The 27,596-nt window shown below is 35.6% G+C and overlaps 1 protein-coding gene across 4 annotated transcripts; it reads left to right on the top strand.

Moving 5' to 3' along the window:
* LOC137391662 (diacylglycerol O-acyltransferase 1-like) lies at positions 1-26,310 on the top strand. Of its 4 annotated transcripts, none has more exons than XM_068078177.1 (14): positions 1-223; positions 1,030-1,117; positions 1,278-1,318; positions 2,346-2,434; positions 10,305-10,357; positions 13,317-13,419; positions 14,513-14,656; positions 15,812-15,835; positions 16,142-16,201; positions 17,305-17,408; positions 17,677-17,802; positions 19,046-19,158; positions 23,808-23,961; positions 25,641-26,310. In XM_068078177.1, the coding sequence occupies exons 1-14, from the start codon at positions 117-119 to the stop codon at positions 25,863-25,865; spliced, it is 1,431 nt and encodes a 476-aa protein (XP_067934278.1). In that variant the 5' UTR covers positions 1-116; the 3' UTR covers positions 25,866-26,310. The 4 variants fall into 4 exon arrangements, with proteins under 4 accessions (XP_067934278.1, XP_067934276.1, XP_067934279.1 ...); XM_068078175.1 differs by lacking the exon at positions 1-223 and adding an exon at positions 484-946 and having other exon boundaries at positions 15,815-15,835; XM_068078178.1 differs by lacking the exon at positions 1-223 and adding an exon at positions 484-946.
* The last annotated feature ends 1,286 nt before the right edge of the window (positions 26,311-27,596 follow it).

Genomic DNA, 27,596 nt, shown 5'->3' with positions numbered 1-27,596 from the left:
GTTCAATGGACATGCGTAAACTAGTACGTACACTATCTCATAAGCGTTTATAATAGTAGTCCAACTAAAGTAGCCACTCGAACTAATCTACACAATTAGGTTCTTACGCTATAACAATGTCGGACTCTTCAAAAACCCGACTACGTAGAACGTTTAGCACAAATAGAGTTGTACAGGAGCAAGAAAACGAAAGAAAGGAAAAAGCTCAACACGTTGACAAGCCGTTAGTAGACGTTATATAAATGAATTATGTGTTCACTCGTATGTGTCAATATGAATGAAAAGTGTCAAAGTTTTTGTAGTATGCTTGCTAAAAAGTGGTGAGAAGTTGATAGTTCTCGTATAGCGAAGTACAAAGGTCAATCACAGCCGGAATTACCCGCGCAAAGTGATTGGTTAAATGAGCCAATACAGGAACAGGCTCACCGGTTTCGCTTTAACCGTGTTCGATGTACGCCTGACCGATACTGCGAATGAGTTAAAATTACGCACGCATGGAGTGCGCAGCAAAGTCAAGTCGGTTAAGCGTTTGTGATATTCAACTTTTCTGCATACAAACAACGTGGATATTGTCCGATTGTACATAAATCTCGCAGACAGTTCGTTACTACTGTCAAATGCTGCTGTACCGGGGATAGAAAAATGAATTTTGCTTGAGCATATATTCCGATCACGCTGTTTAATAATTTGAGCGTTTTATTGTATTTGTTCAAACTCGTGCAACTGATCAATTAATCAGTTTTCACATGAACTCATCTACCATGTCATCTGATGGTTGGAAAACTTGTCCGACCGCTGCAGCAAATTCCATTTCGACACATGACACTACAGCTACAGAGAGCGACGTCATGTACACTCTGAGAAAAAAATGGATCCAGTTTTGGAATGAGCCCGAACACATCACTGTCGCAGATACATCAAATAAACAAGGAAGAGATGCACTCAAGTACTAACATATCATTTTTTTTCCTTGTACCCCTTGACAATTGTGTGAGTTTACTCAAAATTACAAAGCCTGTATTTTTTTAGATGCCACCAACACACAGATTCTTTGTTCAGCAGTACTAGTGGATTCAGCAACTACAGAGGATTAATCAATCTTTGCATTGTACTTTTAGTAAGTTTTCTTCTCATCTTGCTTAAACTATTCCAAATGGTTATGATTTTTTTCTGTTTAGATAATTTATTTTATAATTATGCATGATTTACAAAAGTGTCTTTTTATATGACTTTGCACGTACTTTAGGACATAGATAAGATACTCCTTTTACTTGCAGGTACTGTCTAATGGTAGAGTCGCTTTAGAGAATTTAATCAAGTAAGTGAGAATAATATGTTCTGAATATTTAATCAACGATAATTGTGCAAACAATAACTATAATATTTCAGGTTTTGAGGCTGTTCAAGCATAGAATTCTCAAAGTTTGTCATCTTTGATAAGATATTATCGCTTAATAAAGTTTATTACCTCTCGATGTATCTTTGCTAAAAATTATTTTACAACGATATAAAAATTTTAGTTAGATTTGAGATGTAATCCTGTTATTTCAAGCTTCCAATTTTGCACATCTTCCCGATTTTGGTAGCGATGATCTGAAAACAAGTAGGCTGACTAATTGTTATGAGGTATGTCCAAATTCACCTCAATGGCACCAGCATAAGATATCTGTAAAATGAATTACTACCTGCGAAACCTTGTGCAAGTTTGTTTACTCTTAAAAGTGACGATTCTAAATTCTCAATTTTATTTCATATGCTTATGATGACAAGTACGTATGAGTCTGCTCTATAGTCAGTAGAGGTTTAATTTGAGAGACTTTCCTACAAAAACCATTCACTCAATTTGAACGAAGCCTAATGGGGCTCTTTATGCATGATTCCTGATGCATGTTTTTAACCATACCTGTGCATGGTTAAAAAACATGCACGATGCCTGTTTTTTTGATAAGATTTTACATGACAAGAAACATTCATCAGACTTTCGTTGCTACCAAATAATATCAAAAATTTTCTCGAAGTTTTGTCATTGGTTTCATGAGCATTATTTATTTCCTCCAATCTACAAGGTGACACTACCTTGACTGCGACATATATTATAGGTCTTAGCTATTAGATATATATGCATTATTAATATCAGCTGTGACAGCTTATCTCATTAAATCAATACTCAAGTGAGACTGGTCCATAAAGACTCACTATTTATTCTAAATCCTGTGAGGGTTCAATAAGCTTTTAAAACAAAACCCAGCAGTTTAACAATTGCATGGGCTTCATGTCAACATCTCCCAAGGATGCCAAATGCTATATGTGTGGCTTGCAGTGTCACAGCTTTTGCTTACTTGCAGATATGGCCTTTTGGTGAACCCTATGTACTGGGTTCGCTTGTTTGTCTTCCAAGGCCCGACTGACTGGCCCTGCGCGGCTCTGTTTTTATGTGAGTATAGGCACACAAACTTCTTCCACATAATTGCAGCTATGTTACGAAAATGGTATTCGAAGTCGATTTGGATACACAGACTTTGTTCAAATACAGTAATACCTTGAGATACGTGTGTCCTGACATGTGAAACATTTGAGATACAAGAACAATTCTGAGCAAATTTTTGCCTTTAGATATGAGACAAATTTGAAATACAAGCACATGAGACAGTTCTTGATGCGGCAGCTAGGTGGCCAAGTATGCGAGAAGCTGCCTATGGAAATAGTATCACTCGGTCCTTTTCGTTGAATCCGTTTGACAAATCTTTAAAAAAGCTGACTAAAAGCGAAGGTAAAAGCAAGTCAAAAAAAGCCAAACCGGTAAAGGAAATGAATAAATTGAAACACAAATAGACATTAAGTTTTTATTGAGTGTGTGTATAGTAAGCGTAGTCTATTTAAGTTAAATTTAAAGTTTGTAATCTTAGGTAGTATCAAGATGTAGCATACGCAACATCTTGCCATCAAGTCTTTCTTACACTGCTATTAGCTGCTATCGTCTGTCTTGAGGGTAAGAACTCTATATGGTACTGCACTTGGTAACGTCACATGTTATTGCAGATCATAACTACTATATAGGTCTTAGTTACTTTGTGAGCATAATTGGAAAATTAGAACAACTGAAAACATTTTTCCATTGTAATATCCTGTTTTTAAGGTTTTTTTCAGAGGTTGGAAGTGGATTAGTTTGTATTTGATTATTTTATTTAGGAAACAGTGTTTTGAGATACAAGTGAATTGACACACGAGCTAGGTCCCAGAAGCATTAAACTCGTATTTCAATGTATTACTAAGGTTACGCTCCCTAGTAGAAACATCAAAATTTTGTATTTGTATGTATTATATTTTGTTTAATAGTATATTAACCTTAGTAACTATAGTTATTTACAGTAATTTTATTGTATTTGGTGGTAATGATCTGCAATAAAATGTAACATTACTATACACGTACAGCACGTATCGCATGGGAGCTCTTACCTTCGAGACAGACATAGCATGAACTTTTGAATTTAACTAAAATGAATTTAGCATACTAAACACACACGTAAAGCTAAGTTTTAGTATGTATTTTACTGAACTGAACTTTAATTTTGTCATCGTCTTAAGCTTTATTACCTGTTTCAGGTTTCCTTGTCACTATAACTTACAATGAATAATGCTGAACTGAGAGAGAGCTAGCATCGTATCTCTTTCGAGCGTTGTTAGAGGGATTTTGGCGAATAGCATATCGGCATTTCTGTTATTCCGACATATTCAGCACACCGACCGGCAAATTGGAATTTCGAAAGAAATTTTTGTTGAGATTGTATGGTAAAAAAAAGCCATATGGAGGGGATGAAAAAACATCGAGTTCCTCATCGTAAGACAAAAAACCGTAAAGCAGAGACATCCTAACCTGAGGGTGCACCCCCAGGTTACGTGTATATATATATATATATATATATATATATATATATATATATATATATATATATATATATACATATATATATATATATATATATACATATATATATATATATATATATAGAGCGATATATTTCTATAGTATTTTGAGTAAATGTGGCACACACTTAAGTTTTATAATTGAGATATGTTACATAGTATGTTAAGTTAGTACAGAGATCGGCTTTGTTCATATATGGGAGATATGTTACATGATGTTTTAAAATGCGGCGCTGGAACCATGTCCATAGCGTGTAGGCCGCATGCTATGGCCATTCATGGGCCGCGTGTTAGCCCAGACAGATTAATTAGTGTTAGTATGATCATGCATGGGACTCGATGTTATTTGTGGTCTTTCATGTGTGTACAATAGCAGTAGGCAGTGCTTTGCACGAGTGAAAAGGCTGATGCAATAACAAGGGCCGCGAAAGTTCACGTGTAGAAGGGCTGATGCAATAACCCCTCCTATGAGCCTGGTGGGTGCAGATGAGTGCGTAGACTAGCAACCCTCAGACAATTGCATCCATATCCATCCATAAAGTCTAATCAATGGTTAAAAGTACAGCAACCAAAGACACTGCTTGTCAGAATCTTTATTATTTTCTCTAATCCAGCAGGTGTCAGTCTGACATAGCATATCAATTTTGGTATTTAACAATATCAACTTCTAATTGGTGTTTATAAAATCGATATGCTTTTAGAATTTCCAATTATTGCAAGAGTATATAAGGATTAAAATATTAAGAAAATAAAGCTAAAACTTGCGTTATCATCATGATGTTTTACTGTGCATATTGAATTAGTTTAATTTTTATTTTGTTAGTTTTATGCAGCATATTTTTGCTTTGTTATAATCAGCTAGAAAAGGGGTTTCTACTTTATGAAATAGTTCGTAAGCATAAGGCCTTAAGTGAACTATCTTTAGCATCTGTTGGTTGACCTATTGCTTCTAGATAACAGATTCAACTATGTTTCCATGATGCGCAGTGCTTCGGAGTTGCGCTATCTCCGAATCATGGAAATGGCGTCTTCACACTGAAATGACTGCGCACTGATCAGTGCGAAGCCAGTGCAAATTCGCAGCAAGGAAACAGCGACTGCGCAGTGGCTGCGCATAGCTCTCATGCCATGGAGACGGATTCTTCGAGGGCCATAAACTATTACAAATGTTATCCCGCTAATCTTGTTTTTTTCTATTCCGATCTTCTTTCGCCTAAATTTAATTATGGTCTGCACCAACGAGGATGATGAGGTGATTACTTTCCTGGACTTTGTTATCGATGCCAACACTTCGAAAAATAGGTGGCAAGTCCTAAAGTAACGTTTAAATGATATATTACTTAAAAATACTTATTAAAAATATATTACTTTGTAAAAAATGTGCTAAGGTTTGTAAAACCTTGTGAATGTGTATTGTAAATACAAGTATAATGACGACAGAATCATAAAAAGACCGTTTATGATGTTCGGTATCCGCGATCGATTCTATTTCTCCATCAGGCGATTCGATTTATATAATTTCTCTTCTCTGGCTAATTTGCTGAAAACCACTGCGCAGCATGGAAACGTACAATCCCCTCGACTTCGGAGGGGGCTGCTTCGCAGTACTGCGCACCATGGAAACATAGTGATTATTTTCTGTCAACGTTATTTTAGTGGTCACTCAGCCAATAGTTTTTGAATATCTGAGTAGAACGCGCTGGTATGTAATTAATATTTTAGTATTTTTTAGAGTGTTTTCTGTCTGTTTAGATAGCCGTTTAACTAATTGGAGTGTGTTAGCTATCAGCTCTCCATAGTTAACCATTTTAAAGGTTCTATTAGACCATGTTCAGTTAAGACGATTCGTTAACGCCTGTTAACAATCTGTGTTATGAAGAGTCTTTTATGTAAAATCACCAAACTTCAGGTAATTCGAAGCTTGATACCTTTTGTAACTAGCTAAGATATATACATGTATATTTAGCCACTGTTTGATAAACAACTGGTGTCCACCACTAATTTGATGATGTATAAAATAAATAAAATTGTACGTTATCATTTGTACAGTCCGTGTAAGTTTCTTAATACTTCAACTAATCACTATCTTTTTCCATAGTAAAGATCTTTTCCTAGCAATATTTATAGAACATTTCATTGATATTAGCACTGAGGTACGGATAGTTTCGTGGAACTTGCATGAGCATTAACTTTGAGCGACAAACTCCGCCTATACATGTACATTGCTAGAAGAATATTTTACAAACTCATTGGAAGAGTGATGTTATTAGTAATGATCCAAGGAAAGGGCGGTGAAGGTGATCTAGTATCTGCTTCAGCAATAATGTACCTTTATTCCTTAGGATAACTGAAAAATTACGCTATCAGTTTTTGCATGATCGTTCTACATGGAAAGTTTGCAGCTGTCAAACATTCCTGATAATTTGTCGAGCATCTGCGACAGCCTGTATAACGTGTCAGCGAAAGTGATTGGCGATCAGGGATAACTGATTTATTTATTTTCGTTTATGATAGTTGTTGCGGCCTCATATTTGATTCGAACACGTGAAAACAAAGAGGTTTTTCGCAAAAAAAATTGGAACACTGCACCACGGAGGGTTTGCTGATGTGAACGAGGATGGGTTTGCGATAGTCTGAACAGCGTTATCATCGACGATTATCGAAGTATTGTGTGATTAACACCGACATACGGCGATGGTGTGAACCAACCTTACAGTACAAACCACGTCAATTTATTGGTCAACCTTTCTGAACAAAAACTCATAATTCAAGATCGTGGTTGTTTTCAAACTGTGTTCTAATATGGCCAGATACATGGCTGCTTCAAATGACATGAAATTTGGAGAATCTACCTAAAAGACTGCTTAACACATAGTGTTAAGAGATTGGTGTTAAGAGATTGGTGTTAACAGATTGGTGTTAACAGATTGGTGTTAACAGATTGGTGTTAACAGATTGGTGTTAAGAGATTGTTTTGTCTGAACACAGCACAATAGGAATGTTTATGGTAGAACAATTTAAAAATTATGTGACCAAAAAATGTGAAGTTATAGCTTATCCTAAGGCCCAGCTCACTGGGATCATATGCTGATCAGTTGAAAGCTATAACTCTATCTAATGATATACACTTTCCCACTACAAAATAAAGTGATATGGAAGACAGCGTCGATGGAGTCATTAGGTTACGTATGTTCATGACAAACAGTTTTCTGTCGACTACTATGGATTGGATATGATGGATTGGATATGGTATGGATTTCAATAGTAAAATGGGCAATTTATTTGCTTTGTAGCTCATTTATTTTATGGAATATAAAAAACTTTTATCCATGATGTTAACATCTGTTTTTGGAAGCTGTCATTTAATCTTTTGTAAAACTACCTTGTAATACTCAATTGAGAACTGCGTGGTCCAAGGAAAGACAATAATGCATTACAAAAAGATTTCGTCGCTTATTAGGGGTAACTTACAGAATTTCTCATAAACAACTTAACTGTATGATCATAGAGGAAGATAGCTTACTTGAAAATTAATATAAGAAAATAAACTCTTTTAATATATAGTTCCAGAGGTGAATTAAGTCAAAAATAATAAAATTGTTTTTTAGTTTTGGAACTAATTAAAATTATTTACATTATTTGTAGTGAAAAACATAATTTCAGAATTTAAAACAACTTTTCGAACAGACTTTTAGATCGGATAGATTCTACTATAGTTAAAGCCTTTGTTTCTAAACATTTTTGATTACTCTAGGACACTTATGTATTCGTGGTATCTAACTTTCGCGTTTTCGCGGTGTCATCCTCTCGCGAAAGTTTCATGTGCGAAACTAAACTATCATAACAAACGAGCGAATAAGCGAAATTAAATAGCTTTGTTCATTGATACTGTAGAATGGAATTTTGTAACGACATTTATTTTAACGTTTTTAACGACCACTATATAGCATCGTTAAAATATAAACCAACAAAATAATTTGACTGTCAAAATTTATTACGTTATTATTTTGCAATTAATTATGATTATTTTCCCATTAAGAATGATTTATAATGATAGGAATTTGATGTCAATGCACATGCATTAGTAGCATTATCGTTTGCTGGGACATCAATCAATGCAGTGAGCACCGTGTGTTGAAAGAAAATAAGACACACTGACACTCGCAGTACTACACAAGCAGCATGGCTCTGGAAAGGTTTGGATTCACCACTGACACCTCTTCAATAACTTGTAATTTTTTGAGATTTGTTTTGTTTTAAGTGATGTGACTGATGAGACGTTTTTAAATTAAAATAGGCAAAACATGGCCGCAGTTAAAACGCTCAGAAAAAAGACATCTTTTTCTTTTGAGCGTTTTAACAAAGATCAATTTTGCGGATTTTATTTTAAGTTCATTCGGAGGCTTTTACGCTTTCGATGGGACATGGCCAAGCGGGTGTTTGATAAAACTTAATCTTCTGCAAACCTTAATAAAAGTCGTTAACAAAAATATTTTGCCTCTGATGATGATAATAAAAATGCCTAAGAACTACTAGAAGTTGATGTTTGTCTCTATGGCTTGGAATGAAGTGATATTCTACAGCGATAAAAACCGCGTCCATGGCCGTTGGGCAAATAACTTTTCGAATAAATGATGTTGAGGTCGAGTTATCTGAAGGAATTTATCATTGCGTTGGAACTGACCAAACAAATCCGTTTGAGTTGACCTTGTGTTTGAGATGAAATGTTACATTTTATTTGAGGGCGAGTTATCCGAGTTGGACTGTACTTACCGTAAAAAATTCCCAAAAAGTTGGGGCGGCTCAGTCGGCCCCAGTGAAAACGGGCCTGTTGATAGTCCAAGAAACAAATGGCAGCAAGCAATCAAATTGCATTATTGACCTTGCCCACACCATTCTACCTGCGGTTCACAATTACAGACTAGTCGCAAATTGAATTTTTTTTATCGGTGAACCGAACCTGAGGAATCTAATTATGTTTGTTCCACTGCATTTATTTTCACATCACTATATTTTCGCACTCATCAGAGCTGCGAAATTAAGTTGCTTCGAAATTTTACTCTGTGAGCTACTCGTGAAACTAAATACTAGCGAAATATAAGTGTCCTAGGGTATGTAAGCTAGGTATATCCTCTGTCATCTATTTAGGCACAGTCAGTTGCCCCAGGTTACACAAGCTGCAAGGAACTCATTCTTCTTTGTTGTGTAAATGAAGCTTGGTTTCTGTTCACGGCGTGTCAGCTTAATTAAAGAGGCATTCTTAAATCTTAAACCACTTTGAAATCATTAAGGGAAGCTTAAAGATGAATTTACACAATACCAACTATCACAATAACTAGTGACATCATTTCTCATGTAATTTTTTCTGAGTGTTTTAATCACAATCAAGTTTCAGATCAGATCACCTTAAACATCAAAAATATTCACAAATTATAGAAAAATACCCATACTTTCTGATAAAACCTACAAAAAATTGTACAAGTTCAATTTTAACAGTTGTGCGTGCCACAATAGAACAATCCTTTGTTATTAATATCAGCAGTTGCACTATTACTACATGGCTAACACATGGCTAAAGGTGCTCATTAAACTGGTTCATCACTGGTTACTAACTAGTATTGGGCCCTCTTAACAAGCCCCTTTTGTAGACGTGTGTTTGCTTAAGGTCTCAGGCTTATCGTATTGTCTGTTGCAACATCTCTAAATGTTTTCAGAGATAGGCAATTGTTCTTATTTACATTTACAAAAATGTACAATATTTCATTCTATCTGATATAAAAGTATAATGAGTTTGATACAATTGTATAATTCTTACACAATTATTGAAATAGGCAAATTATGGTCTATAAACAATTATGTACCATAATTATGGTCTAATATAGTGTATCTTCTTATTGTAAATTTAGATTTACGCTTTTTGTAAAGCTCTTCTGAGATGAGTTTATGAAATTTCTGACAGCTCCTCTATGAGACAATAATACTTGAGATCTCATTGGCAGAGGAAACCGCATGAGATGTTATTTTTTATCTTATTTGTATATAGTGTACACACTTTAACGCTTATCTATAATACATGTATATTACATACTTGACATCCAGTGTTTAAAGCACCTGCAAGTACCAGAGTGCTGAAACCTTGAATAGACATCTATCATTAGGCTACTAGATGGATCTAGACTTAGAAACTAAAAACAGTTGGCACTTAGATAAGCTGTTTCTGTACAAGCCAATCCAGCCAAATAGGATCTGTTACTATTTCTTATGTAGCTACGCAAGATGAGAGGGTGAGAGCGTGAGAGCGTGAGAGCGTGAGAGTGAGAGCTCTAGCTTTAAAATACAAAATGTAACTATTTGTCTATCTGTCTTTTTATGCATTTTAGGTATAAATGTCTTTCTATTAGGAGCCTTTTTCTTGGAGAAGCTACTGTCAAAGGTAGGATATTTAGCATACACAGAGGCTTTTCTATACCCTACAGGATGAAAATATTCGTTGGTCATAAAAATTCGCGATTTCGTGAACAGTCAATCCCGCGAATTATTAAATTCAGTGAATAATTAGTTCCATTTTTAATCACAAGAGAGAATAACTACTGCGTCAAATTGAAAACTAGTCGCTAGCCTAGTTTTTAATGTAAATACTAAACGTAATTGAGTTCCAAAACATTTTTAAAATCATTGCCTGAGCTTTGAGCTAACACCATTGGCAATGCATCACATTTATTTACAAAATTATTCAAGGTTGTCACAAGATATGCAGAATGGCGTCATCGCAAAAATAGCCGCGAGGCAGAAGTACTAAACGTAGCCGAGTTCCAAAACTTCTTTAAAATCATCGCCAGGCTTCGAGCTTTATTGCCATTGCATCAAACTTTACAAAATTATTCAAAGTTTTTACAAGTTATTCGGCATGTCTTCAGCATAGCAAAAAAGCCTTCCTAGTCTTTCTACATTAGAATCAACTTCATCAATCTCTAATAACGAAGTCAAGGACTATCATGATCTGGACATTATGGTATGTATTTGATTTGCAGTGCAGATACGTTTTTCCATGATCAACTGCATTAGTTAATTATTTTGTTTAAAAACTGATCGCTTTCATCAAATACTTAGGCTATTGTTTTTGTACTTCCTCAACACTCGCTAATATTTTTTCTTTTTTGTGTTTACTGCAGATTGAGAATGAAACAACCTACTCCGATTACGAAAACTAGAGACAAGTAGTAATATTCATCAAGGCAGGAGTATTGGCAGAGAGGCAACCAGTCAACCTAGACCTCTTCATCGACAACAACTCCTTGATATCGCTGTAGCAAACATGATTAAATTATATATTTTATTTCATGTATAGATATATTATAATTTATTACAAACTTGAGTGTACAAATAAAATATTTCAAATACAAATAAAAGTTTACAAACGATGAATGGAGTAAATATAAACAGTTTAGTCCATATGGCGCTTGTCTAGCAATAAAATTAAACTCGTACTCTTGATATGTGAATAATAGCGTGTAATGGTGCTTTCTGACTAGTTATTTTACTAATAGCAGATCTGTCGCTGTCACTGTCTTGGGTAGGTGTTGAAGGCGATTCTCTCGCTACTACATGGCTGGTAAGGAAGTTATCATCAGAACTCTCCTCGTGGCTTACTATTGCAAAGTTCTGCCGGTTGGCCAAAGATTTGTGCTCGTAAAGGCGTTTTTATTCCTTTTTAAAAACAGATATATTCTTCTCGTAAGTAGCTGCGGTCACTTCAACCTCAATTTCCAGACCTCCCTGAATGATTGGTGATCTTCTAAGAATGACATCTACCACCCTTGCAATCATTGTTCTTCGGTGTATAATAAAAAATCTCTCTCTCTCACACTAAAACAAATAATGAAGCAGTAGGGATGGAAAAAAATACGGTAGTATTGCGTTTTACCGAAGAACCAAAGTAAAATTCAACTAATTTAGTAAATGTAAAAACTCATTACTTACCGCAAGTTGTTGGCTTATCAAAGGCCTCCAAAGCGATGAATATTCGTGAAAAACCTCTGGACGCATCAAAAATTGTTTTCCGTATAATAGCATGATCGCCTCGCAGTTGTAAGCTAAATATAAACCGGAACACGCGGTGTGCGCATGCGTAGTAATAACTATTAATAGCCGCAATAGAGTTAACTTTTCCTAGAGAGCGGCAGTTTTCAGCCGCGAATAAATTCATCCGCGAATATGCATGAAAAGACAATTTTCACGAAATATAACTCCGCGAATAAATTCATCCTGTAGGGTATATGGTTGTATATTCTATATATATTCTATGTATATTATTTTTTATATTCTGGCTGTATTTTGCTGTTGTTTTAACTGCGGTCTCCCTCCCCTTTGGTAAATCTCAGGTTTTATTATTGTCCACAAGGTCGAAGGTCATCTGGTTTGTCTTACAAGTTTGCAAAGTTTTCTATCAATAATATTTGTTAAACAGAAAAATAGTGTGTATGTCCATTTGTCTATCAAGCTGTTTGATAATAAATAATATCTTTATAAGTATAAATAATATACTTTCTTTTCTGATGCCTAGCATTTAGTAGCTAGTATCTGAGTCAACAGATGTGTGCATTATTTTGCAATCTGTCACCGTAATTACAGTCTTACAGTGAACTATGCTAACCATGTATTTTGCCAGACCTGCAACCCTCAATTCTGTACTAAATTAGCTGCCAAAACGCTGCTCTTTTCACTGGCTCATAACTGAGAAGGTTCTTACCAGCATGTGCCGCTGCTGTTATATAATAAGCTAAGTTTGGCGCCATTGTGTTCAACTGTTGAAGGAATTTTCCAGGCAACTAACAGAATATCGGCTTGGCTAGGGGTTCAAAATTCATCCAAGTATAATCTCAGTTGGTATTCACAAACACGCTGTGACGAGATGTTCCTACTAATATCAATGAAATGAACAGAATCTTTAGGACTATGTTAATTCTTTCTAATCTGAGTGATCTCTCAAGTTAGATAACCCATTTTTGGATATTATCATTCTGGCTTATACAGTAATAAAAGAGTTCAAATTAAAAACATTTTGTTAGTTTTACTAGCCAAAGATGTGTCACTCACTGAAAAGGCTGTCTGCAGCTAAGTATTGTTATCAGTTGGTTTTTGGTCTGTTGAATATGTGTATTCCTTTACGTTCATCTAATTTGTATTTGCTGCGACCCAAACCCTCCCTTTGGCCACCCTCCTGCACACCCCTCTCTTACCTTCCTATATACAACCATATACATTATACACACTACATACAACTACATACACTGAACACAACTATATACACTGTATACAGCCATATACACTATATACAATCATATACACTATACACAATATATACAACTGTGGTCTGATATAATTGCTTTTAGAAAACAATATCTGAGTCAACAGGAAATGCATTACACGTCATCAACCTCGCTGTTATCATTTGTCTTCCAGCTGCCATTGTTCTCTCTGTTCACCCAAATCCAGGTAGGTAACTTGATAAGGTATACGGCAGTATGGTAACTATTGTTGTGAGTTCTACCAGCCTGTATCTAATCATGCTATTGTTGAAAGCTTTGCTTCAAGTGTTTACTCATGAGGGTAATCAACCTATAGGATAGGTAAATACTTTAGTTATTGCTTCATTCTTAAAGAGGGAACAAACTCTTGGAAACACGCTGTTTGAGCGGGAAGAAATGTAGGTGAATGAAGCAATAGGTGAATGATATATCACAAAGTACATGTAGATTGTTTAAATTTGATAAAATGTGCATTAAAACAGAAGTAAAAACTAAACTTTATACTTTCCCTATATAGTTATCGTTAGACAATTATAACACACTTATTTGTGATGTCAGCGCGGCTTGCTACCCTTACAGCTATGTCCAGTTTGTCTTGTCACTTTAAACTCCTGTTACTTCTACGCTGGGTTCACTAGAAATTTATGCATCAAGTAGAATTTGGTGTCAGCTCTATTTTTTCTTGTGGAGTTGATATAAACCCTGAAAGGCTGACTTGGTATGTGCATATTTCTGCTTGGTCTAAGGATCTGTGAGTTTGTTGATTCTATGCGATTGAATAGCATTCTTACAGACAACAACCTTGCTCAGAACTTGCTCATCTTGTAAAACTCTGCTCTAATACTTACGTTTAAAGCACGTGCTAAACTTTAGTCTTATGCTGTACTTATATGATGATCATATTATGATCAGATGAGAATGAAAGTCAAATCATATTGTGTCGCTTGTGGCTGGCCTATGATACATAGCAAAGACAAATATCTCCAACTAAGCTTCCTTACTCGTGTTCAATTGTCATTCGATCTCGCATGAAATATGCTCAATTCCTAACCAAGGGCCTGACCAGCAACTTCTATACAGAAAATTTCTTTCAAGGTTTTTGGATTGAATTAAAATTGACACAAAGTATATCATTCTCATTCTCTTGCCTACACTACTCTGGATGCATTTCTACAAAGATGAGCCATTGTAGATTGTTACAGCATCGAGTATGAACATTGCTGGCAATGCGCTTGTTGCTAGCTTATGTTCCATAATATTCATAACATTACTCTTTGTAGTATTCTCCTCAATGGTGCTCGGGCTTCATACAATCGCGTTTCTCAAGCTCATCTCCTATATAACAGTGAATAAGTGGTGTCGAGAATATCTCCAATCTAAGAAATTCAAGAAAACTCGTCTCAAATCAACATCTTGTCTCAACAGTAAGTCCTAACATACGGCCTAGTATTTCAGTATTTTTGTTTTATAGTAATATTTGTTAACTATACAGCATATACGTATGTCTAGTCCGATGTAAGTGTACTTACTATTCAGTATTTTCAAAAGAGATGTGATACAAGAATTTTAACATCTTCATTTAGTAATCATTTTTTCATGCTGGGATTTATGTCCAAATCAATGGTAGATTTGGCTCCATTGATATGCCCTTTGTTTGATGGGATGTATGCATTTCAACTGATGAGTGTGCAAAAATTCATATAGTGTAACAATTTATATATAATAAAATATTTGACTGTTTTCATATTTCTAGCGTAGCTGAAAATGGGAGATGTTGCATGTGATGTAATAGATAAGTAGATATGAACTCTATTTATACCCGGTCATTTAAAGCAAATTATACCATTAGACAAAAATTACAAAAATAAAATAACGAATAGTAAGGTAAAAATATGCATATTAGAATAATATTGAAAAAAGTTTTGTAATAAAAGAATAAAATTTTAATCAGTAGCTTTGTGCTAAAGTTTAATGGAAACTGAACAGTTGCAATAGTGGTATAATATTGGTTGTATTGATTGACCCCGGCATGCAACATATATAAGCTCTTTAGCAATGTGTATTCTAAGAATTAGATGGAATTATGATACATTTATAATTGCGTTATATTATATTAGTGGTAAGATTTTTTTTTCATGGTAAATATTAGAATCTCTTAGTTTTTTGTAAGCTTTGGAGAACAGACCACGCATGTTAGTAATGAGCTGCTGGAACACTAAATTTAAAATTAGTCGATTGTAAGTCGATGGTTGAAGTCAATAAAGTGATGGTGATGTGTCGATGGTTAAAGTCGATGATAGGCTGATTATCTAAATTCTAAAGCGATAAGACTTGGTGGTTGTCACTGGCTTACATAACTACACATGCAAAAGTACTCTTATTGTAAACTTTAATATAATAATATATTTAATATAAACTGTTTCGCAAGAAAATCCTTCGTTATTAAAGTAAAGTCGTCCGTCCGCTTACTCATTTTTGAAAAATGCAGAGACTTTGCCTCTGTCATGCCTCCTTCAATTCTATAGATCTATAATTTGGATGTGTCGAGTTTTTTTCATTTCTCCACTGTCTATTGTTAGCAGCAGATGATAGTAAAGATGAAGGTAATATTTGTTGGTGTGCTGCAGGAGGTACTAGTGTTTTATGTCACTCACCTCTCTAACATTTAACACTTGCCATTTTTATTTCACTCTCACATCTAACTTTACCGATTGCTATAGTTTCATGGTTTACTGTGCATCACGGTGTGTACTAGCTGGTATGTGACCTTATTCTTGTTTGTCTTGTGTCACAGGCTGACCTAAATTCTCAGGGGTCACTGTACTGCCTGTTCATAGGTTCTTGCTCTCTGTATAGGTCAATGTACATTTATTACCCTTCAATCCTACATGCTTATTGTATCATTACAGCTCCTAATGGCTTCGAGGAAAAGAAATATGTAGAGTATCCAAATAACCTCAACCTGAATGGTGGGTCGCAGTCAATATAGTTGATTAATTAGGAGCTTGTTGGTCTGACCACTGTCAAATCCGTCTACATGCAAAATAATAGATTATGGTATTTGCTTTGTAAGTCAAAACCATCATATGTTGAAGCGAATATTCTTATATGATTTCCTTGAGTTTTGTTTGATTCATTCCAGAGGTTACAAAACAAGAATAAATACTTCAAGTACATCTAACATCAAAATTTATGCATTACACAAATCTTGAAAAAAAACTAAATGTGAAAAGCTAAATCATACGCAAAACTAAATTAATAATGCAATAATCATTAAAAAGTAGTGTTTATTATTACTCTACCTTAGCATTATGTAAACAGAATTTTAGATTCGGCTCTGCATGAGTTCAGCTCAATGGTTAGTTATAGAAGTATGAGACGTAACTTATTCCAATGTACAGTTTAAATGACATTTATGTTTTTATCATTATTACGTTTCAAGTTCATTTTTGAGCTTTTAAAAGCTTGTAATCACATTTCCACATATTTTGTACCTAAAACACAACAGAGTGAGACATGGTGAATCTTTTGAAACCAAATAACTGTAATGTGAATTTTGTTGCAAGTCAACCTTTAAGCTACTCTTCATTTCTGTTTCAACATGGAGGTTTGTTAATCTAGTTTTACTAGATTAACATAGATCTAGTCAACTAGATTGCATCAATGTCTGTTGAAGGGCTTCTCATGAGCAAAGGCAAAACTGCCAAATTGGATTAAAAATATTGCATTATATATAAATGAAATTTGTCTATTCGGCTTTCTAATCGCTTGCAATTTCACTGTTACTTTTTTGCTTGTAGTATATGTTTTTCTCTCATTTGTATACAAAATGTACATGTTTTACTAGAAATTAAAATGGAAAGTTGTTTGATGCTTAGGAGCTGATAATACTAGACTACAGTATTTAATGGTTTTAGATTTCAAACAAATCAGTTTTATAACACAAGTTGATAGGATCATAATAGCAATCTAAGGTTTCCCCGTGTATTCATAATATTATCAAGGACATGATGCTGAATATCTCGTATTTATATGCATGTGAGACTGTTCACATGTAATCATGCTTTTGTAGACTTTTACTACTTCATGATCGCCCCGACTCTCTGCTATGAACTTAACTTTCCCAGATCTGCCCGAATCAGGAAGAGATTCCTTATTAAAAGGTTACTGGAAATGGTAAGATTATAGGCTAGAAACAAATTGTGAGATTTGAGGTTATGAACAGTTGATAAGATTATATGCTAGGAACATATAGTCAGAGTAGAGACTGCAAACATATAATAATAATTGAGACTAAACATATGATTAGAGCAAGGGCTACGATCATATGCTTAATAATTGTGAGATTAACGGCTATGGACAAATGGGAATATAGGCTGCCGACATATATCAGATGTGCCACCTATTCATATTATTATGCTATACTTTTTGTCGGCTCTTGCAGGTAATATTGTCGCAGGTTCTTCTAGGGCTATTGCAGCAGTGGATGTTCCCCACAATTAATAATTCTATGAAACCATTCCACAACTCTGACTATCTCTCCTCTATGGAACGGCTGCTAAAATTAGCAGTAAGTACTTCAGGCTTCTTCATTACAGGTATCACACATACATGTATGTTTGGTGCAGGGTAGAGACTGTCAGCACTCATGCAAACTTAGTTTGCCAAGGTGTCACATTTGCTGAGCTGTCACATTTGCTAAAGCGTCATATTTGCTAAGGTGTCAGTCACATCTGCTAAGATGTCGCATTTGCTAAGCTGTCACATTTTCTAAAATGTCATATTTGTTAAGATGTCACTTTTGCTAAGCTGTCACATTTGCCAAAGTGTCACATTTTTAAGGTGTCGCATTTGTTAAGGTGTCACATTTGTTAAGGTATCACATTTGCTAAGATGTCACATTTGCCAAGGTGTCACATTTATTAAGGTGTCGCATTTGTTAAGGTGTCACATTTGTTAAGGTATCACATTTGCTAAGATGTCACATTTGCCAAGGTGTCACATTTATTAAGGTGTCGCATTTGTTAAGGTATCACATTTGGTAAGGTGTCACATTTGCCAAAGTGTCACATTTGCCAAAGTGTCACATTTGCCAAGATGTCACATTTGCCAAGGTGTCGCATTTCCTAAGATGCCACATTTGCCAAGGTGTCACGATTATTAAGGTGTCACATTTGGTAAGGTGTCACATTTGCCAAGATGTCACATTTGCCAAGGTGTCACATTTGCTAAGGTGTCACATTTGCTAAGGTGTCACCTTGCTAAGGTATCACACTTGCTAAGGTGTCACATTTGCAAAGGTGTCACATTTGCTAAGGTGTCACATTTGCTAAGGTGTCACATTTGCTAAGGTATGATTAGAGCCCAAATCCTCCACTACATGTGATCAAATCGGTAGCAAAAACCTTTCCTCAAGGATAGCTTTTAACAGCCAAAGCCAGAAAATGTACTGAACAATACTGGTCCTGCTCAACTTGGTTCAGTCAGGCATGACAAGACCTCAAGATTGATTGATGGTTTTGCATTTTTAATAACTGTACTCTGTTAGAAGTTTATTTGAATGATTTATTTTCATCAAAGGAAGTTTTTATGCGATTCTTCACAATTGTGTGTATTTGCTGAGATGTTCTCCGGCTTGTGGTGCAGTTTCTGTCAGTTGTGTGGCACCATCTTAACGTACTGCATCATCTCATTTTCAATAAATGTTTTACCTTTTGTTTATTTTTAGCAATGTTTACTGTGTAATAATTTATGCTTATTCTATTATTTTTGTAAAGTACTTGTTCAATGTTCAATTGTTAATTCTGTTACAGATTCCTAATCACATCCTGTGGCTGATATTCTTCTACTGGTTCTTCCACTCCTGTCTCAATGTCGTTGCCGAGCTGCTATGCTTCGGTGATAGAGAGTTCTACAAGGACTGGTGGTAGGTTACTCAGCGCTTTGTACTTACCGGTAATAACCTCCAGCTTATGCAGATATATTCATTATTAAAATTATGACCGATTTTAAAATGGATACGTGCAAACATTCATGGTTGTTGGTCCGAGATTTCTTTAGCTATTCGAATGATGTCATACTTGGGTACATTGTACATCACTTAAAAATGCGTTTGGATATGCTAACAGCGATGTTTTGACACATACTAGCTGTCTCTAGACAGAGTTAGTACAAAGATAATCTGTTCTGATATTTCCTTTGTGTGTCAAAACCATCGCATGTTGGGCAAATATTCATTTATGGCACTTCTTGTTTTGTTTACTTGGTTCCGCAGCTAAAAATCTTAACAGATACTTGAGATAACTATGTCAAGCGCTAAAACGAATAAATTATATAAACTAGGTGGAAAACTAAATTTCATATATGAAGTTATAGGTAAGCAATTAAATAAATTAGGTAATAATAAAAAGTATATTATTGCCACTGCACCTTTACATTAAATTGGGCATATTTAGGTTTCGCCTTGCCCACTACAGGAGACCAACTGTGTTCAAGTGTAGGTTTTACTAGAGATATGAAGCTAGTCTGGCTTGGACGGTGCAAACTTTAAATTAACTTAACTTATTTATTCAATGTTTTGTATTTAATTTTTTGGTTTATGTTTTAATTATTATGGCCAGTTCTCCTCTTTCAATGGTTTTGGGTTTTCGTTGTTTCTCTTACGGAATTTTTTAGAGAGTTGATCTGAAGATGTTTGCTAGTGTTTTTTCTATCATTTTTTCTTTAGTTCTATTAAAAGCATCGTGTTCATTTTTCTTTTCAACTTCAAGAGGCTTCTTAAGATCTTTGATTTTAAAGTCAAAGAAAGAAACTATGATGTACTGTTAAATATTATCCGAGCAACGTAGAACCAAACTTGCTCAAGAGCTAGCCACATATGTACTGATTTCCAAAACTACAGTCTAAAAAGAAAACTTTACATGTCATGTTATGCTTAAAAAATGTCAAGCCAAACATTTTTGGAAAGATTTATAAGGTGAGTTGATCATCTGTGAAGGTTTGACTGTACATATGGTGAGGTGATCGTCTGTGAAGGTTTGACTGTACATATGGTGAGGTGATCGTCCGTGAAAGTTTGACTGTACATATGGTGAGGTGATCGTCTGTGAAGGTTTGACTGTACGTATGGTGAGGTGATCGTCTGTGAAGATTTGACTGTACGTATGGTGAGGCGATTGTCTGTGAAGGTTTGACTGTCCATATGGTGAGGCGATTGTCTGTGAAGGTTTGACTTTACTTATGGTCAGGTGGTCATCTATGAAGGTTTGACTACGTATATGGTGAGGTGATCGTCTGTGGTTTTATTGTACATAAGTTGAGGTGATCGTCTGGGAACGTTTGACTGTACTTATGGTGAGGTGATCGTCTGTGGAGGTTTTACTGTACATGTGGTGAGGTGATTGTTTGTCAAGGATTGACTTTACCTGCTTTCGTACTGTGCAAACTTGACGCAAAAGGTTATCTTGGCTAGCGTAACCAGTTAAAGCCGGTTTCAGTCGGCGTTTAAAGTGCAGCCAGATTGTAAAGGATAGTGTAGCGCCAGGAAGGGACACAGAGGTCATTGTACTATCTGCTTGATAGACAGCTATGATCCATGCTGTCAGTTGTAACCATCCTAAAATGAAGTTAGCATCTCCAGCTGATGAGCAGATCAATTTACTTAGTTAGGAGCCTCTGATTATCAATAATTTATCAAAAATTGATAGGCACTCATCACTTGTGAGTATTTATAATTCTAATACAGTAATTGATTGGATAAATTGATGTCTTTGAAATGTTTGTGCCCAGTCATACTATAGGTTGTGACTGATAGCTCATTTATTTATTAATGTCTAGCATGATTAAACAGTAGATTAAACATAAACACGACTGATGCCTATCACATCAGTTGTGTGATCACGCATCAGTCGTGTGATCACGCATCAGTTGTATGATCGCGTTTGTTAGCACTACCCAACTACTGCATGCTCTTCAGTCTTGAGAGCTAATAGACAGTATTAGTAGTATTATCTGGATAACGGTAGACTTCACAAAAGCTGTCCATATTATCTGGATAACAGTAGTACCACAAGAGCAGTTCAAGTATGTGCATAAATGCAGCAGTTAGTTTTGAAATTTGTCAATTCCTGATGGTATTATTTGCTAGGGTCTTCTGCATTTTCATGTCTGCTAGTTTAAAGGACATGAAGGAGTGTAAATAGGAGGTATTGGAGTATGGTCCAATGAAGTTGAAGGTATCAGATTAAGCACTAGCACAGTATACATTAGCAGTTCTTCCTCTAATAGCAAAGGTCTCTATACAGTATTCAACTGCGAAAAGTGAAAATTCCCAGCATAGAAACCATTTTTTAAAGTATGTGTATGAGCCAAAGTTTATCACCAGAACACTTGAACTGCTTTGTAAACAAACTGTATTCATTTGCTATACGATAAGTAAGTAAATTGAAGTTATCTTGATCAACTGTCAGTTTATATTTTAACACCAGGCCCAGTAGTTTAAGCCAGAGAATGTGCTTACGTAGTACGGGCGTGGTTTGGACATCATCCGGTATGTATATTCGCACTTGCGATTAACTGGGTTTGTTGTGAGGAGTCACATGTTTGTAAATGTATTTTATGTGTTTAATTTCTTGAATTAGTTTTCTTTTATTGAGCGTTTTTTACCACGAAGTACTGAAACCGCGAAGTAGCAAAGGATTACCGTATATAGAATGCTGTTGAATTGCCAGGTTTTTAAAATATGCCTTTTCCTTAGACTTGTTTAGTGTGAAGTATTACATCATCTGAAGGTTTTTGTGTATCAAGCTGGTATTACTCAAATGTAGTGTTGTATTCGAGTCGATCAATAAGAACTATTTTAGGTATTGGTGGAGCACAGGCTTTGTCATAATATCACTTAACATAATAGCAATATGAAGCTGGGTTTAAACGTTCAGTACAGTCAAACTTCCACTTATGATCATCATTGCAAATTAATTTTTTGACATGTCAAAAGACTTAGGCAAACATTTGTTTCGATATACCATGTAATTTCCAACATGAAGTTTGAAATACTTCAAAATATTGCAGTTTTATGAATGAGTAAGTATGTACGCAGTTTTTCGCATAGTTTGGTTCTACATTGCTCTAATAGCATTGAACAGTGCTTCAGACTTCCTCTCTTTAGTTTTACTATCATGGATAAGGCTAGCTTGAGTAAGAGCGGATGTGCAACAAAATACAAAGCAATTTTTTTAGAATTGAAACTAGCAAATAATAAATAGATTTTTTCAAAAATCTGAAGCTGTCTAGTTCCTTTCGAAAAGAAATTGAAAATAATAAAAAGGATGGAAATGAGCGAAAGTGGTTGGGCTGACGGCGGTAATTAAAGATAATTTTTGATTATAAATTGAAAATATATAGATAATTTATGTTGATTTATAAAGCTCACACAGGTTAAACTGAGACAATGCGACCTACACACCTTCTGTCACCTGTCTCCAAGGCTACACCTCAATTTACCTGTCTCTAGCCTAATGTAAAGTCTATGTGACAATAAAAACTTTGTTATACTGATTCTTATTTTAATAACTTAAATTTTTGCATATAATTCAGTTTTTGATGTGTGTTTTTACATAGTTTTACACAATTCTATATGTAATAACCTTAAGTGTTTATCACAACTTTATGGGAGATGGAAACCAGTTGACTGACTCTCAAGAATAAAATGAACTAGATGCATTACAGAGCGCTGCACTTGCAGGCATGGCTGTGCTAAGTGGCATGTGCTAAGACACTGCAAGAATCAGAGATTGCAAACTCACTCTGGGGCATACACTTGTTGATCAATTTTATAACTGTTTTTTTATTATGTTATATGAAATCTGGATTTGTCATTAACGTTGACATAGTTTCATATCAGCCAGCCGACTTACGTTTTCAAGGACATTTTCTACAATCACATTCTAGTTTTATTGGATATGAATAATTTCACCATTATGACAACAATTGTGAAAAAGCTCTTCCATGAGACAAAAGTCATGCCAAAGCTTTTCAAAAATGCTAATGTGCTGTGTTATTTTCCATGCCATTCAATTGAAAGCACATTGCGAGCACATCAGTGGTTCCATCGAAAAAACAGCTCTATGCTGCCAGACATGGAGCAGCTTTGAACTTTTGTAGAGGTTTAGCGAAGTAAAAATTCATCAGTTTTCATCAGAGTATAGCAGTTTGCTGAATTGTCATTGAACTGTCTAAAACGCAATTAAAAGATTGTGTTGAACCTTCTAGACAGGCGTGTCTCAAGTGCTAATGGAAATCTATCAAAAGCTATTCTACTATGGAGGGAAATTAGATGCCAGTTTCCGAGCTGCCGCGCACCTTGTTTGCATAGAATGTTTTATACAATGGCTATTGTTGTCACAAGAGTTGAACAATTTGCTTAAATCTCTACTCTATTGTTCTTTCCAAGTCTTCACCGAGATTTATGGTCTTTTTCCAACTTGATAGATTGCCTCTTAGAGTTTTTGCTCCAACTATATCGTACTAGTGAGTTCAAATAGCCGACAATCATCACTTGCTATGCTGATTATACAGGAATTCTCAAAGTATAACAGCATTTTGGAGCTCGTGGAACATTCCTGTTCATAAATGGGCGAGAAGGCATCTGTACTTACCGATGGTGAAGTCTGGATATGACAAGACTATGAGCTCTGTTGCTGTATTCTTAGTTTCCGCTTTCTTCCATGAGGTAAGCTGGTGTCATTGGATGTCTGTTATCAGAGACGTTTATAAATACGCCTCCTTTTCACAATACATATGGTGCTAAAGATTTAATGGAAATTCAAGCTAATATCAGATATTTAGAAATTAAATATCAGTTATTTGAAGAACGGCATCTTGTTTAACTTTATTGCACTAGAAGTGTTAAGAAACATTGGGCTTAAAAAGGCATGACTATGCATATTGAATAATCTATTGACAGCTATATTAATTAGAGCATTGATTACTGTAGATTACTGTAGATTGCTGTATTTTTCGCGCTATAAGGAACACTTGAAAGCCTAAAATTTTGTAAACGGAAGTTACTGTGCGCTCTTTGTCTTGAGCGAGTTCTAAAATCTGTTGTGTGCTTTTGCTACGGTCACTGCATCATTTCTCTCTAGAACAACAAAAACTCCTGCTAAGTATACAGAAGAGTTGAGCCCAAACCCTTTTTAATTAAGTATTATTTTAATGCTCTAAGCTTTTAGAAAACAATAAAAAACACAAAATCGAATAGACTGAATAGTTCTTATTGCACAACCTCTCTCATAAGGTGAAGTTTTAGAGTTAACTGAAAAACATAATGATTACAGCACACTGAGTCTGATAGTCTGTATATTTGTTATGCACACTGAGTCTGATAGTCTGTATATTTGTTATGTACACTGAGTCTGATAGTCTGTATATTTGTTATGAATAAAAAAACAACTAGTTTTAGTGTAAAGTTCCTGTTGTTGAGGAGAAGAAGCTTTCTAGCTTTGCCTATATTTAAGTCTTCATTACCAAGAGTTTCAGTCAGTGTGTCATTAGAAACTAATGCTCTGTTAGCAGCCATTTTTATTTTTTGGTTAGTTTGAAAGACCCTCAGTATTTCAGCCAATATATCAGGAATTATCAGTACAATTGACTTGAAACTTGGGAATTTCACTGAAAATTTGTTATGCAAAAATTGGCGAAATTTTTGTAATTCCACCCTATCCGGAAGTAGAAAACAAGATGATGAGAAAGCAACTCCTCAATTTATCTTGAACGGTTTTAAGAGTGTTTTGAGGTATTATGATACGGAGTCCCTTAAAATGGCATCAGTAAAGCGGTGTGCTTTTAAGGCTCTGCTTAAACAGGGGCAGCGGCGGGCAAGTTATTCCACCATATGTTGGTGGACTGTGTATGCATGGGCGAAGGTAATGTCAGCGTCTATTTTTAGAGCTTTCAAGAAAGTCGGCATCAATGCTGACAGTGAAATAGCTCAGCTGTTTAATTCGGATACCGAGAATGGAACCGTTGAGGGTTGAAGAGCAAATATTTTATCCAATAAAGTTGACTAAGCTCAGTTTTGCCTTTGTGTTTTTTACAAATGTTTTAAAATATTTATTTTAATATGATGTGCCATATACATTGATTGTACAGAAATAGACCACGGAATTGAGACTGGACCCTATGATATGGTGCTTCCTATGATACGGTGCAGAAAATATGGTACCCAACCCAAAGTTTTGCTGTATTTTATCGCGAATTTATTTAAAAATTGAAAACTCAAAAACCAAACCATCCTTTTGTCACAAAATTTTATCTTTGCAGTAAGACATGATGTATAGCTCAGTACTAACCACATATTCCTCAGTACTCTGAGCTCGTCTTAACATGCCTGTACATGGCTATTTGCAGTATCTCGTGAGTGTCCCTCTGAGGATGTTTAGAGTCTGGGCATTCATGGGCATGCTGGGACAGGTGCCCTTCGCTATTATTACCTCCAAGTGGCTAAATGGACACCTCTCCAATATGGCTCTTTGGTTGTCTCTGATTATCGGACAGCCACTCGCCACTCTTATGTATGTACATGACTACTACGTCATACACCATTTGCACGCTGATGTAATACCATCAACATAACTGGATGGCCTTTGTCACTAGTAATAACGTTGTGTATGCTCAGTTTAATTTTTTAAGTTTTGTCTAAGTTTTTAATTAAATGATTGTTTGTCAGAGATGAGCCTAAATGTTTTCTGTGTTATCAATTTTATTAAATTTCTATTAGAAACAGTTTTACTCGATTTTGTACAACATATATGCTAGAAAAACTCTGTTTATTGCTAACTGTTAACACTGTAAAGTCCACAGAGTTATGTGGTTTTTGATGATGCATCAAACACTTTCTCCATTTGTAGCATTTCTAAAATTTTTGCTCAATGAAACAGCTACTGCAGTCCTGAGGAGTCTTGCTAATATAGTGCTAGAGAATACTTCTATTGCTACTAAAATATGTATGCGTGTACAAAATCTTGCAATGGTTTCATATAATATACTGGTTCCTATAATATATCGTTCATCTTTCATACATTGTTTACTAGCATGTGATTCACATTTGGGCCGGCCGGCAGTCTGGACTGAGCAAATGCAGCCAACTTGTTTGCATCCTAAAATCAATCGTAATCTATTAATGTCAAGTCTAGGTCATCTAGTTTACTTAAGGTGTCAGTTGAATGTAATACAAGTGTTTTTGCATTACTCCTTAGTGTTTACAGCCAAAGGTGAACATGAGCTGTTATCTTGCAGCTAAAGAAGGTTAACACATTAAGTTAGGGAGTTAAGAAGGTTTTTGACTAAAGCAAAACTGAAATAGTTAACAGGCAGTTCCAATTAGAAACTATTCGCTAGATAATGTTGGTACTTTCTGAATTATTTGTTATGTATGTATAGGTTTTTATTGGCATTGGTGATCATCAACAGAACGGTGTTTGTCATTACATGCCAAAAGAAAAAAAATGAAAGACGAAAATCAAAAATTATCAAGTGAGTTGAACAAATGTGTTTTAAAAGTTGGTAATCCAATAGTTTTGCGGAGGAGTCGGGATAGTGAATTGAAGGTTGTAGTAACAAAAAGTTGATAAACTGAAATATAGGATGGTGGTTTTAGTACGTTGGTGTCTCGAAATAGAAAATAATGTTTTGTCATATATAAAGTATGCATAGTTTATGCAGAATTTGGAAAAATGTAATACAAATGCAGAAATGAGCAAGTTTGGAAAAAGGCGAAATGTTCAAAGATTTTGTGATGTGATTGGTGGATTCAGAAACTTCAAATCGGCAATATTCGACCTGACAACCAGTGATGTAGTGCAGCAACCAGGGGTACGCAGGGGTACGGCGTACCCCTGCGTACTTCCACCCCCAAGTCTGGGGTCTGTGTGGACTGTCCATAGAGTTTTTTGACCCACTCACATCACAACCTGGAGTCTCCATAGTCATAGAGCACACAGGTCCTGCAGCTAAGCCCACTGTTAATTTCTTACTGGACACAACAGGGTTTTAAGTTATGGAAAACAGCATAATTTAGGGGCATTCATGCTAAAAAAATTTCCGGGGAGTACCCCCCGACCCTCCTCTACTGAGAGGGCGCTGCGCCCCTCTCAGACTCACCCTGTGAGCGGCGAGCAGGGCCGTTGCCCCTGGACACTACCCTCCTGGCATGACAGAGAGTACCCCCAAGAATCTCTCTCCACTTCAGACACTGGATGTAGGCGACCAAAAGTCGCAAAGCGACTCAGTCGGAACAGCTGGAGGGCGCTGTAAGCCCCCCAGTGGGGTCCAGGAGAAGCCCCAGCCGCCAAAGCCTACAGGGCT

Source organism: Watersipora subatra, chromosome 3, assembly GCF_963576615.1.
Source record: "Watersipora subatra chromosome 3, tzWatSuba1.1, whole genome shotgun sequence".
NCBI classification, from domain to species: Eukaryota; Metazoa; Bryozoa; class Gymnolaemata; order Cheilostomatida; family Watersiporidae; genus Watersipora; species Watersipora subatra.
The sequence above is the reverse complement of the archived record's forward strand: the minus strand, read 5'-3'. Positions and strand labels throughout refer to the sequence as shown.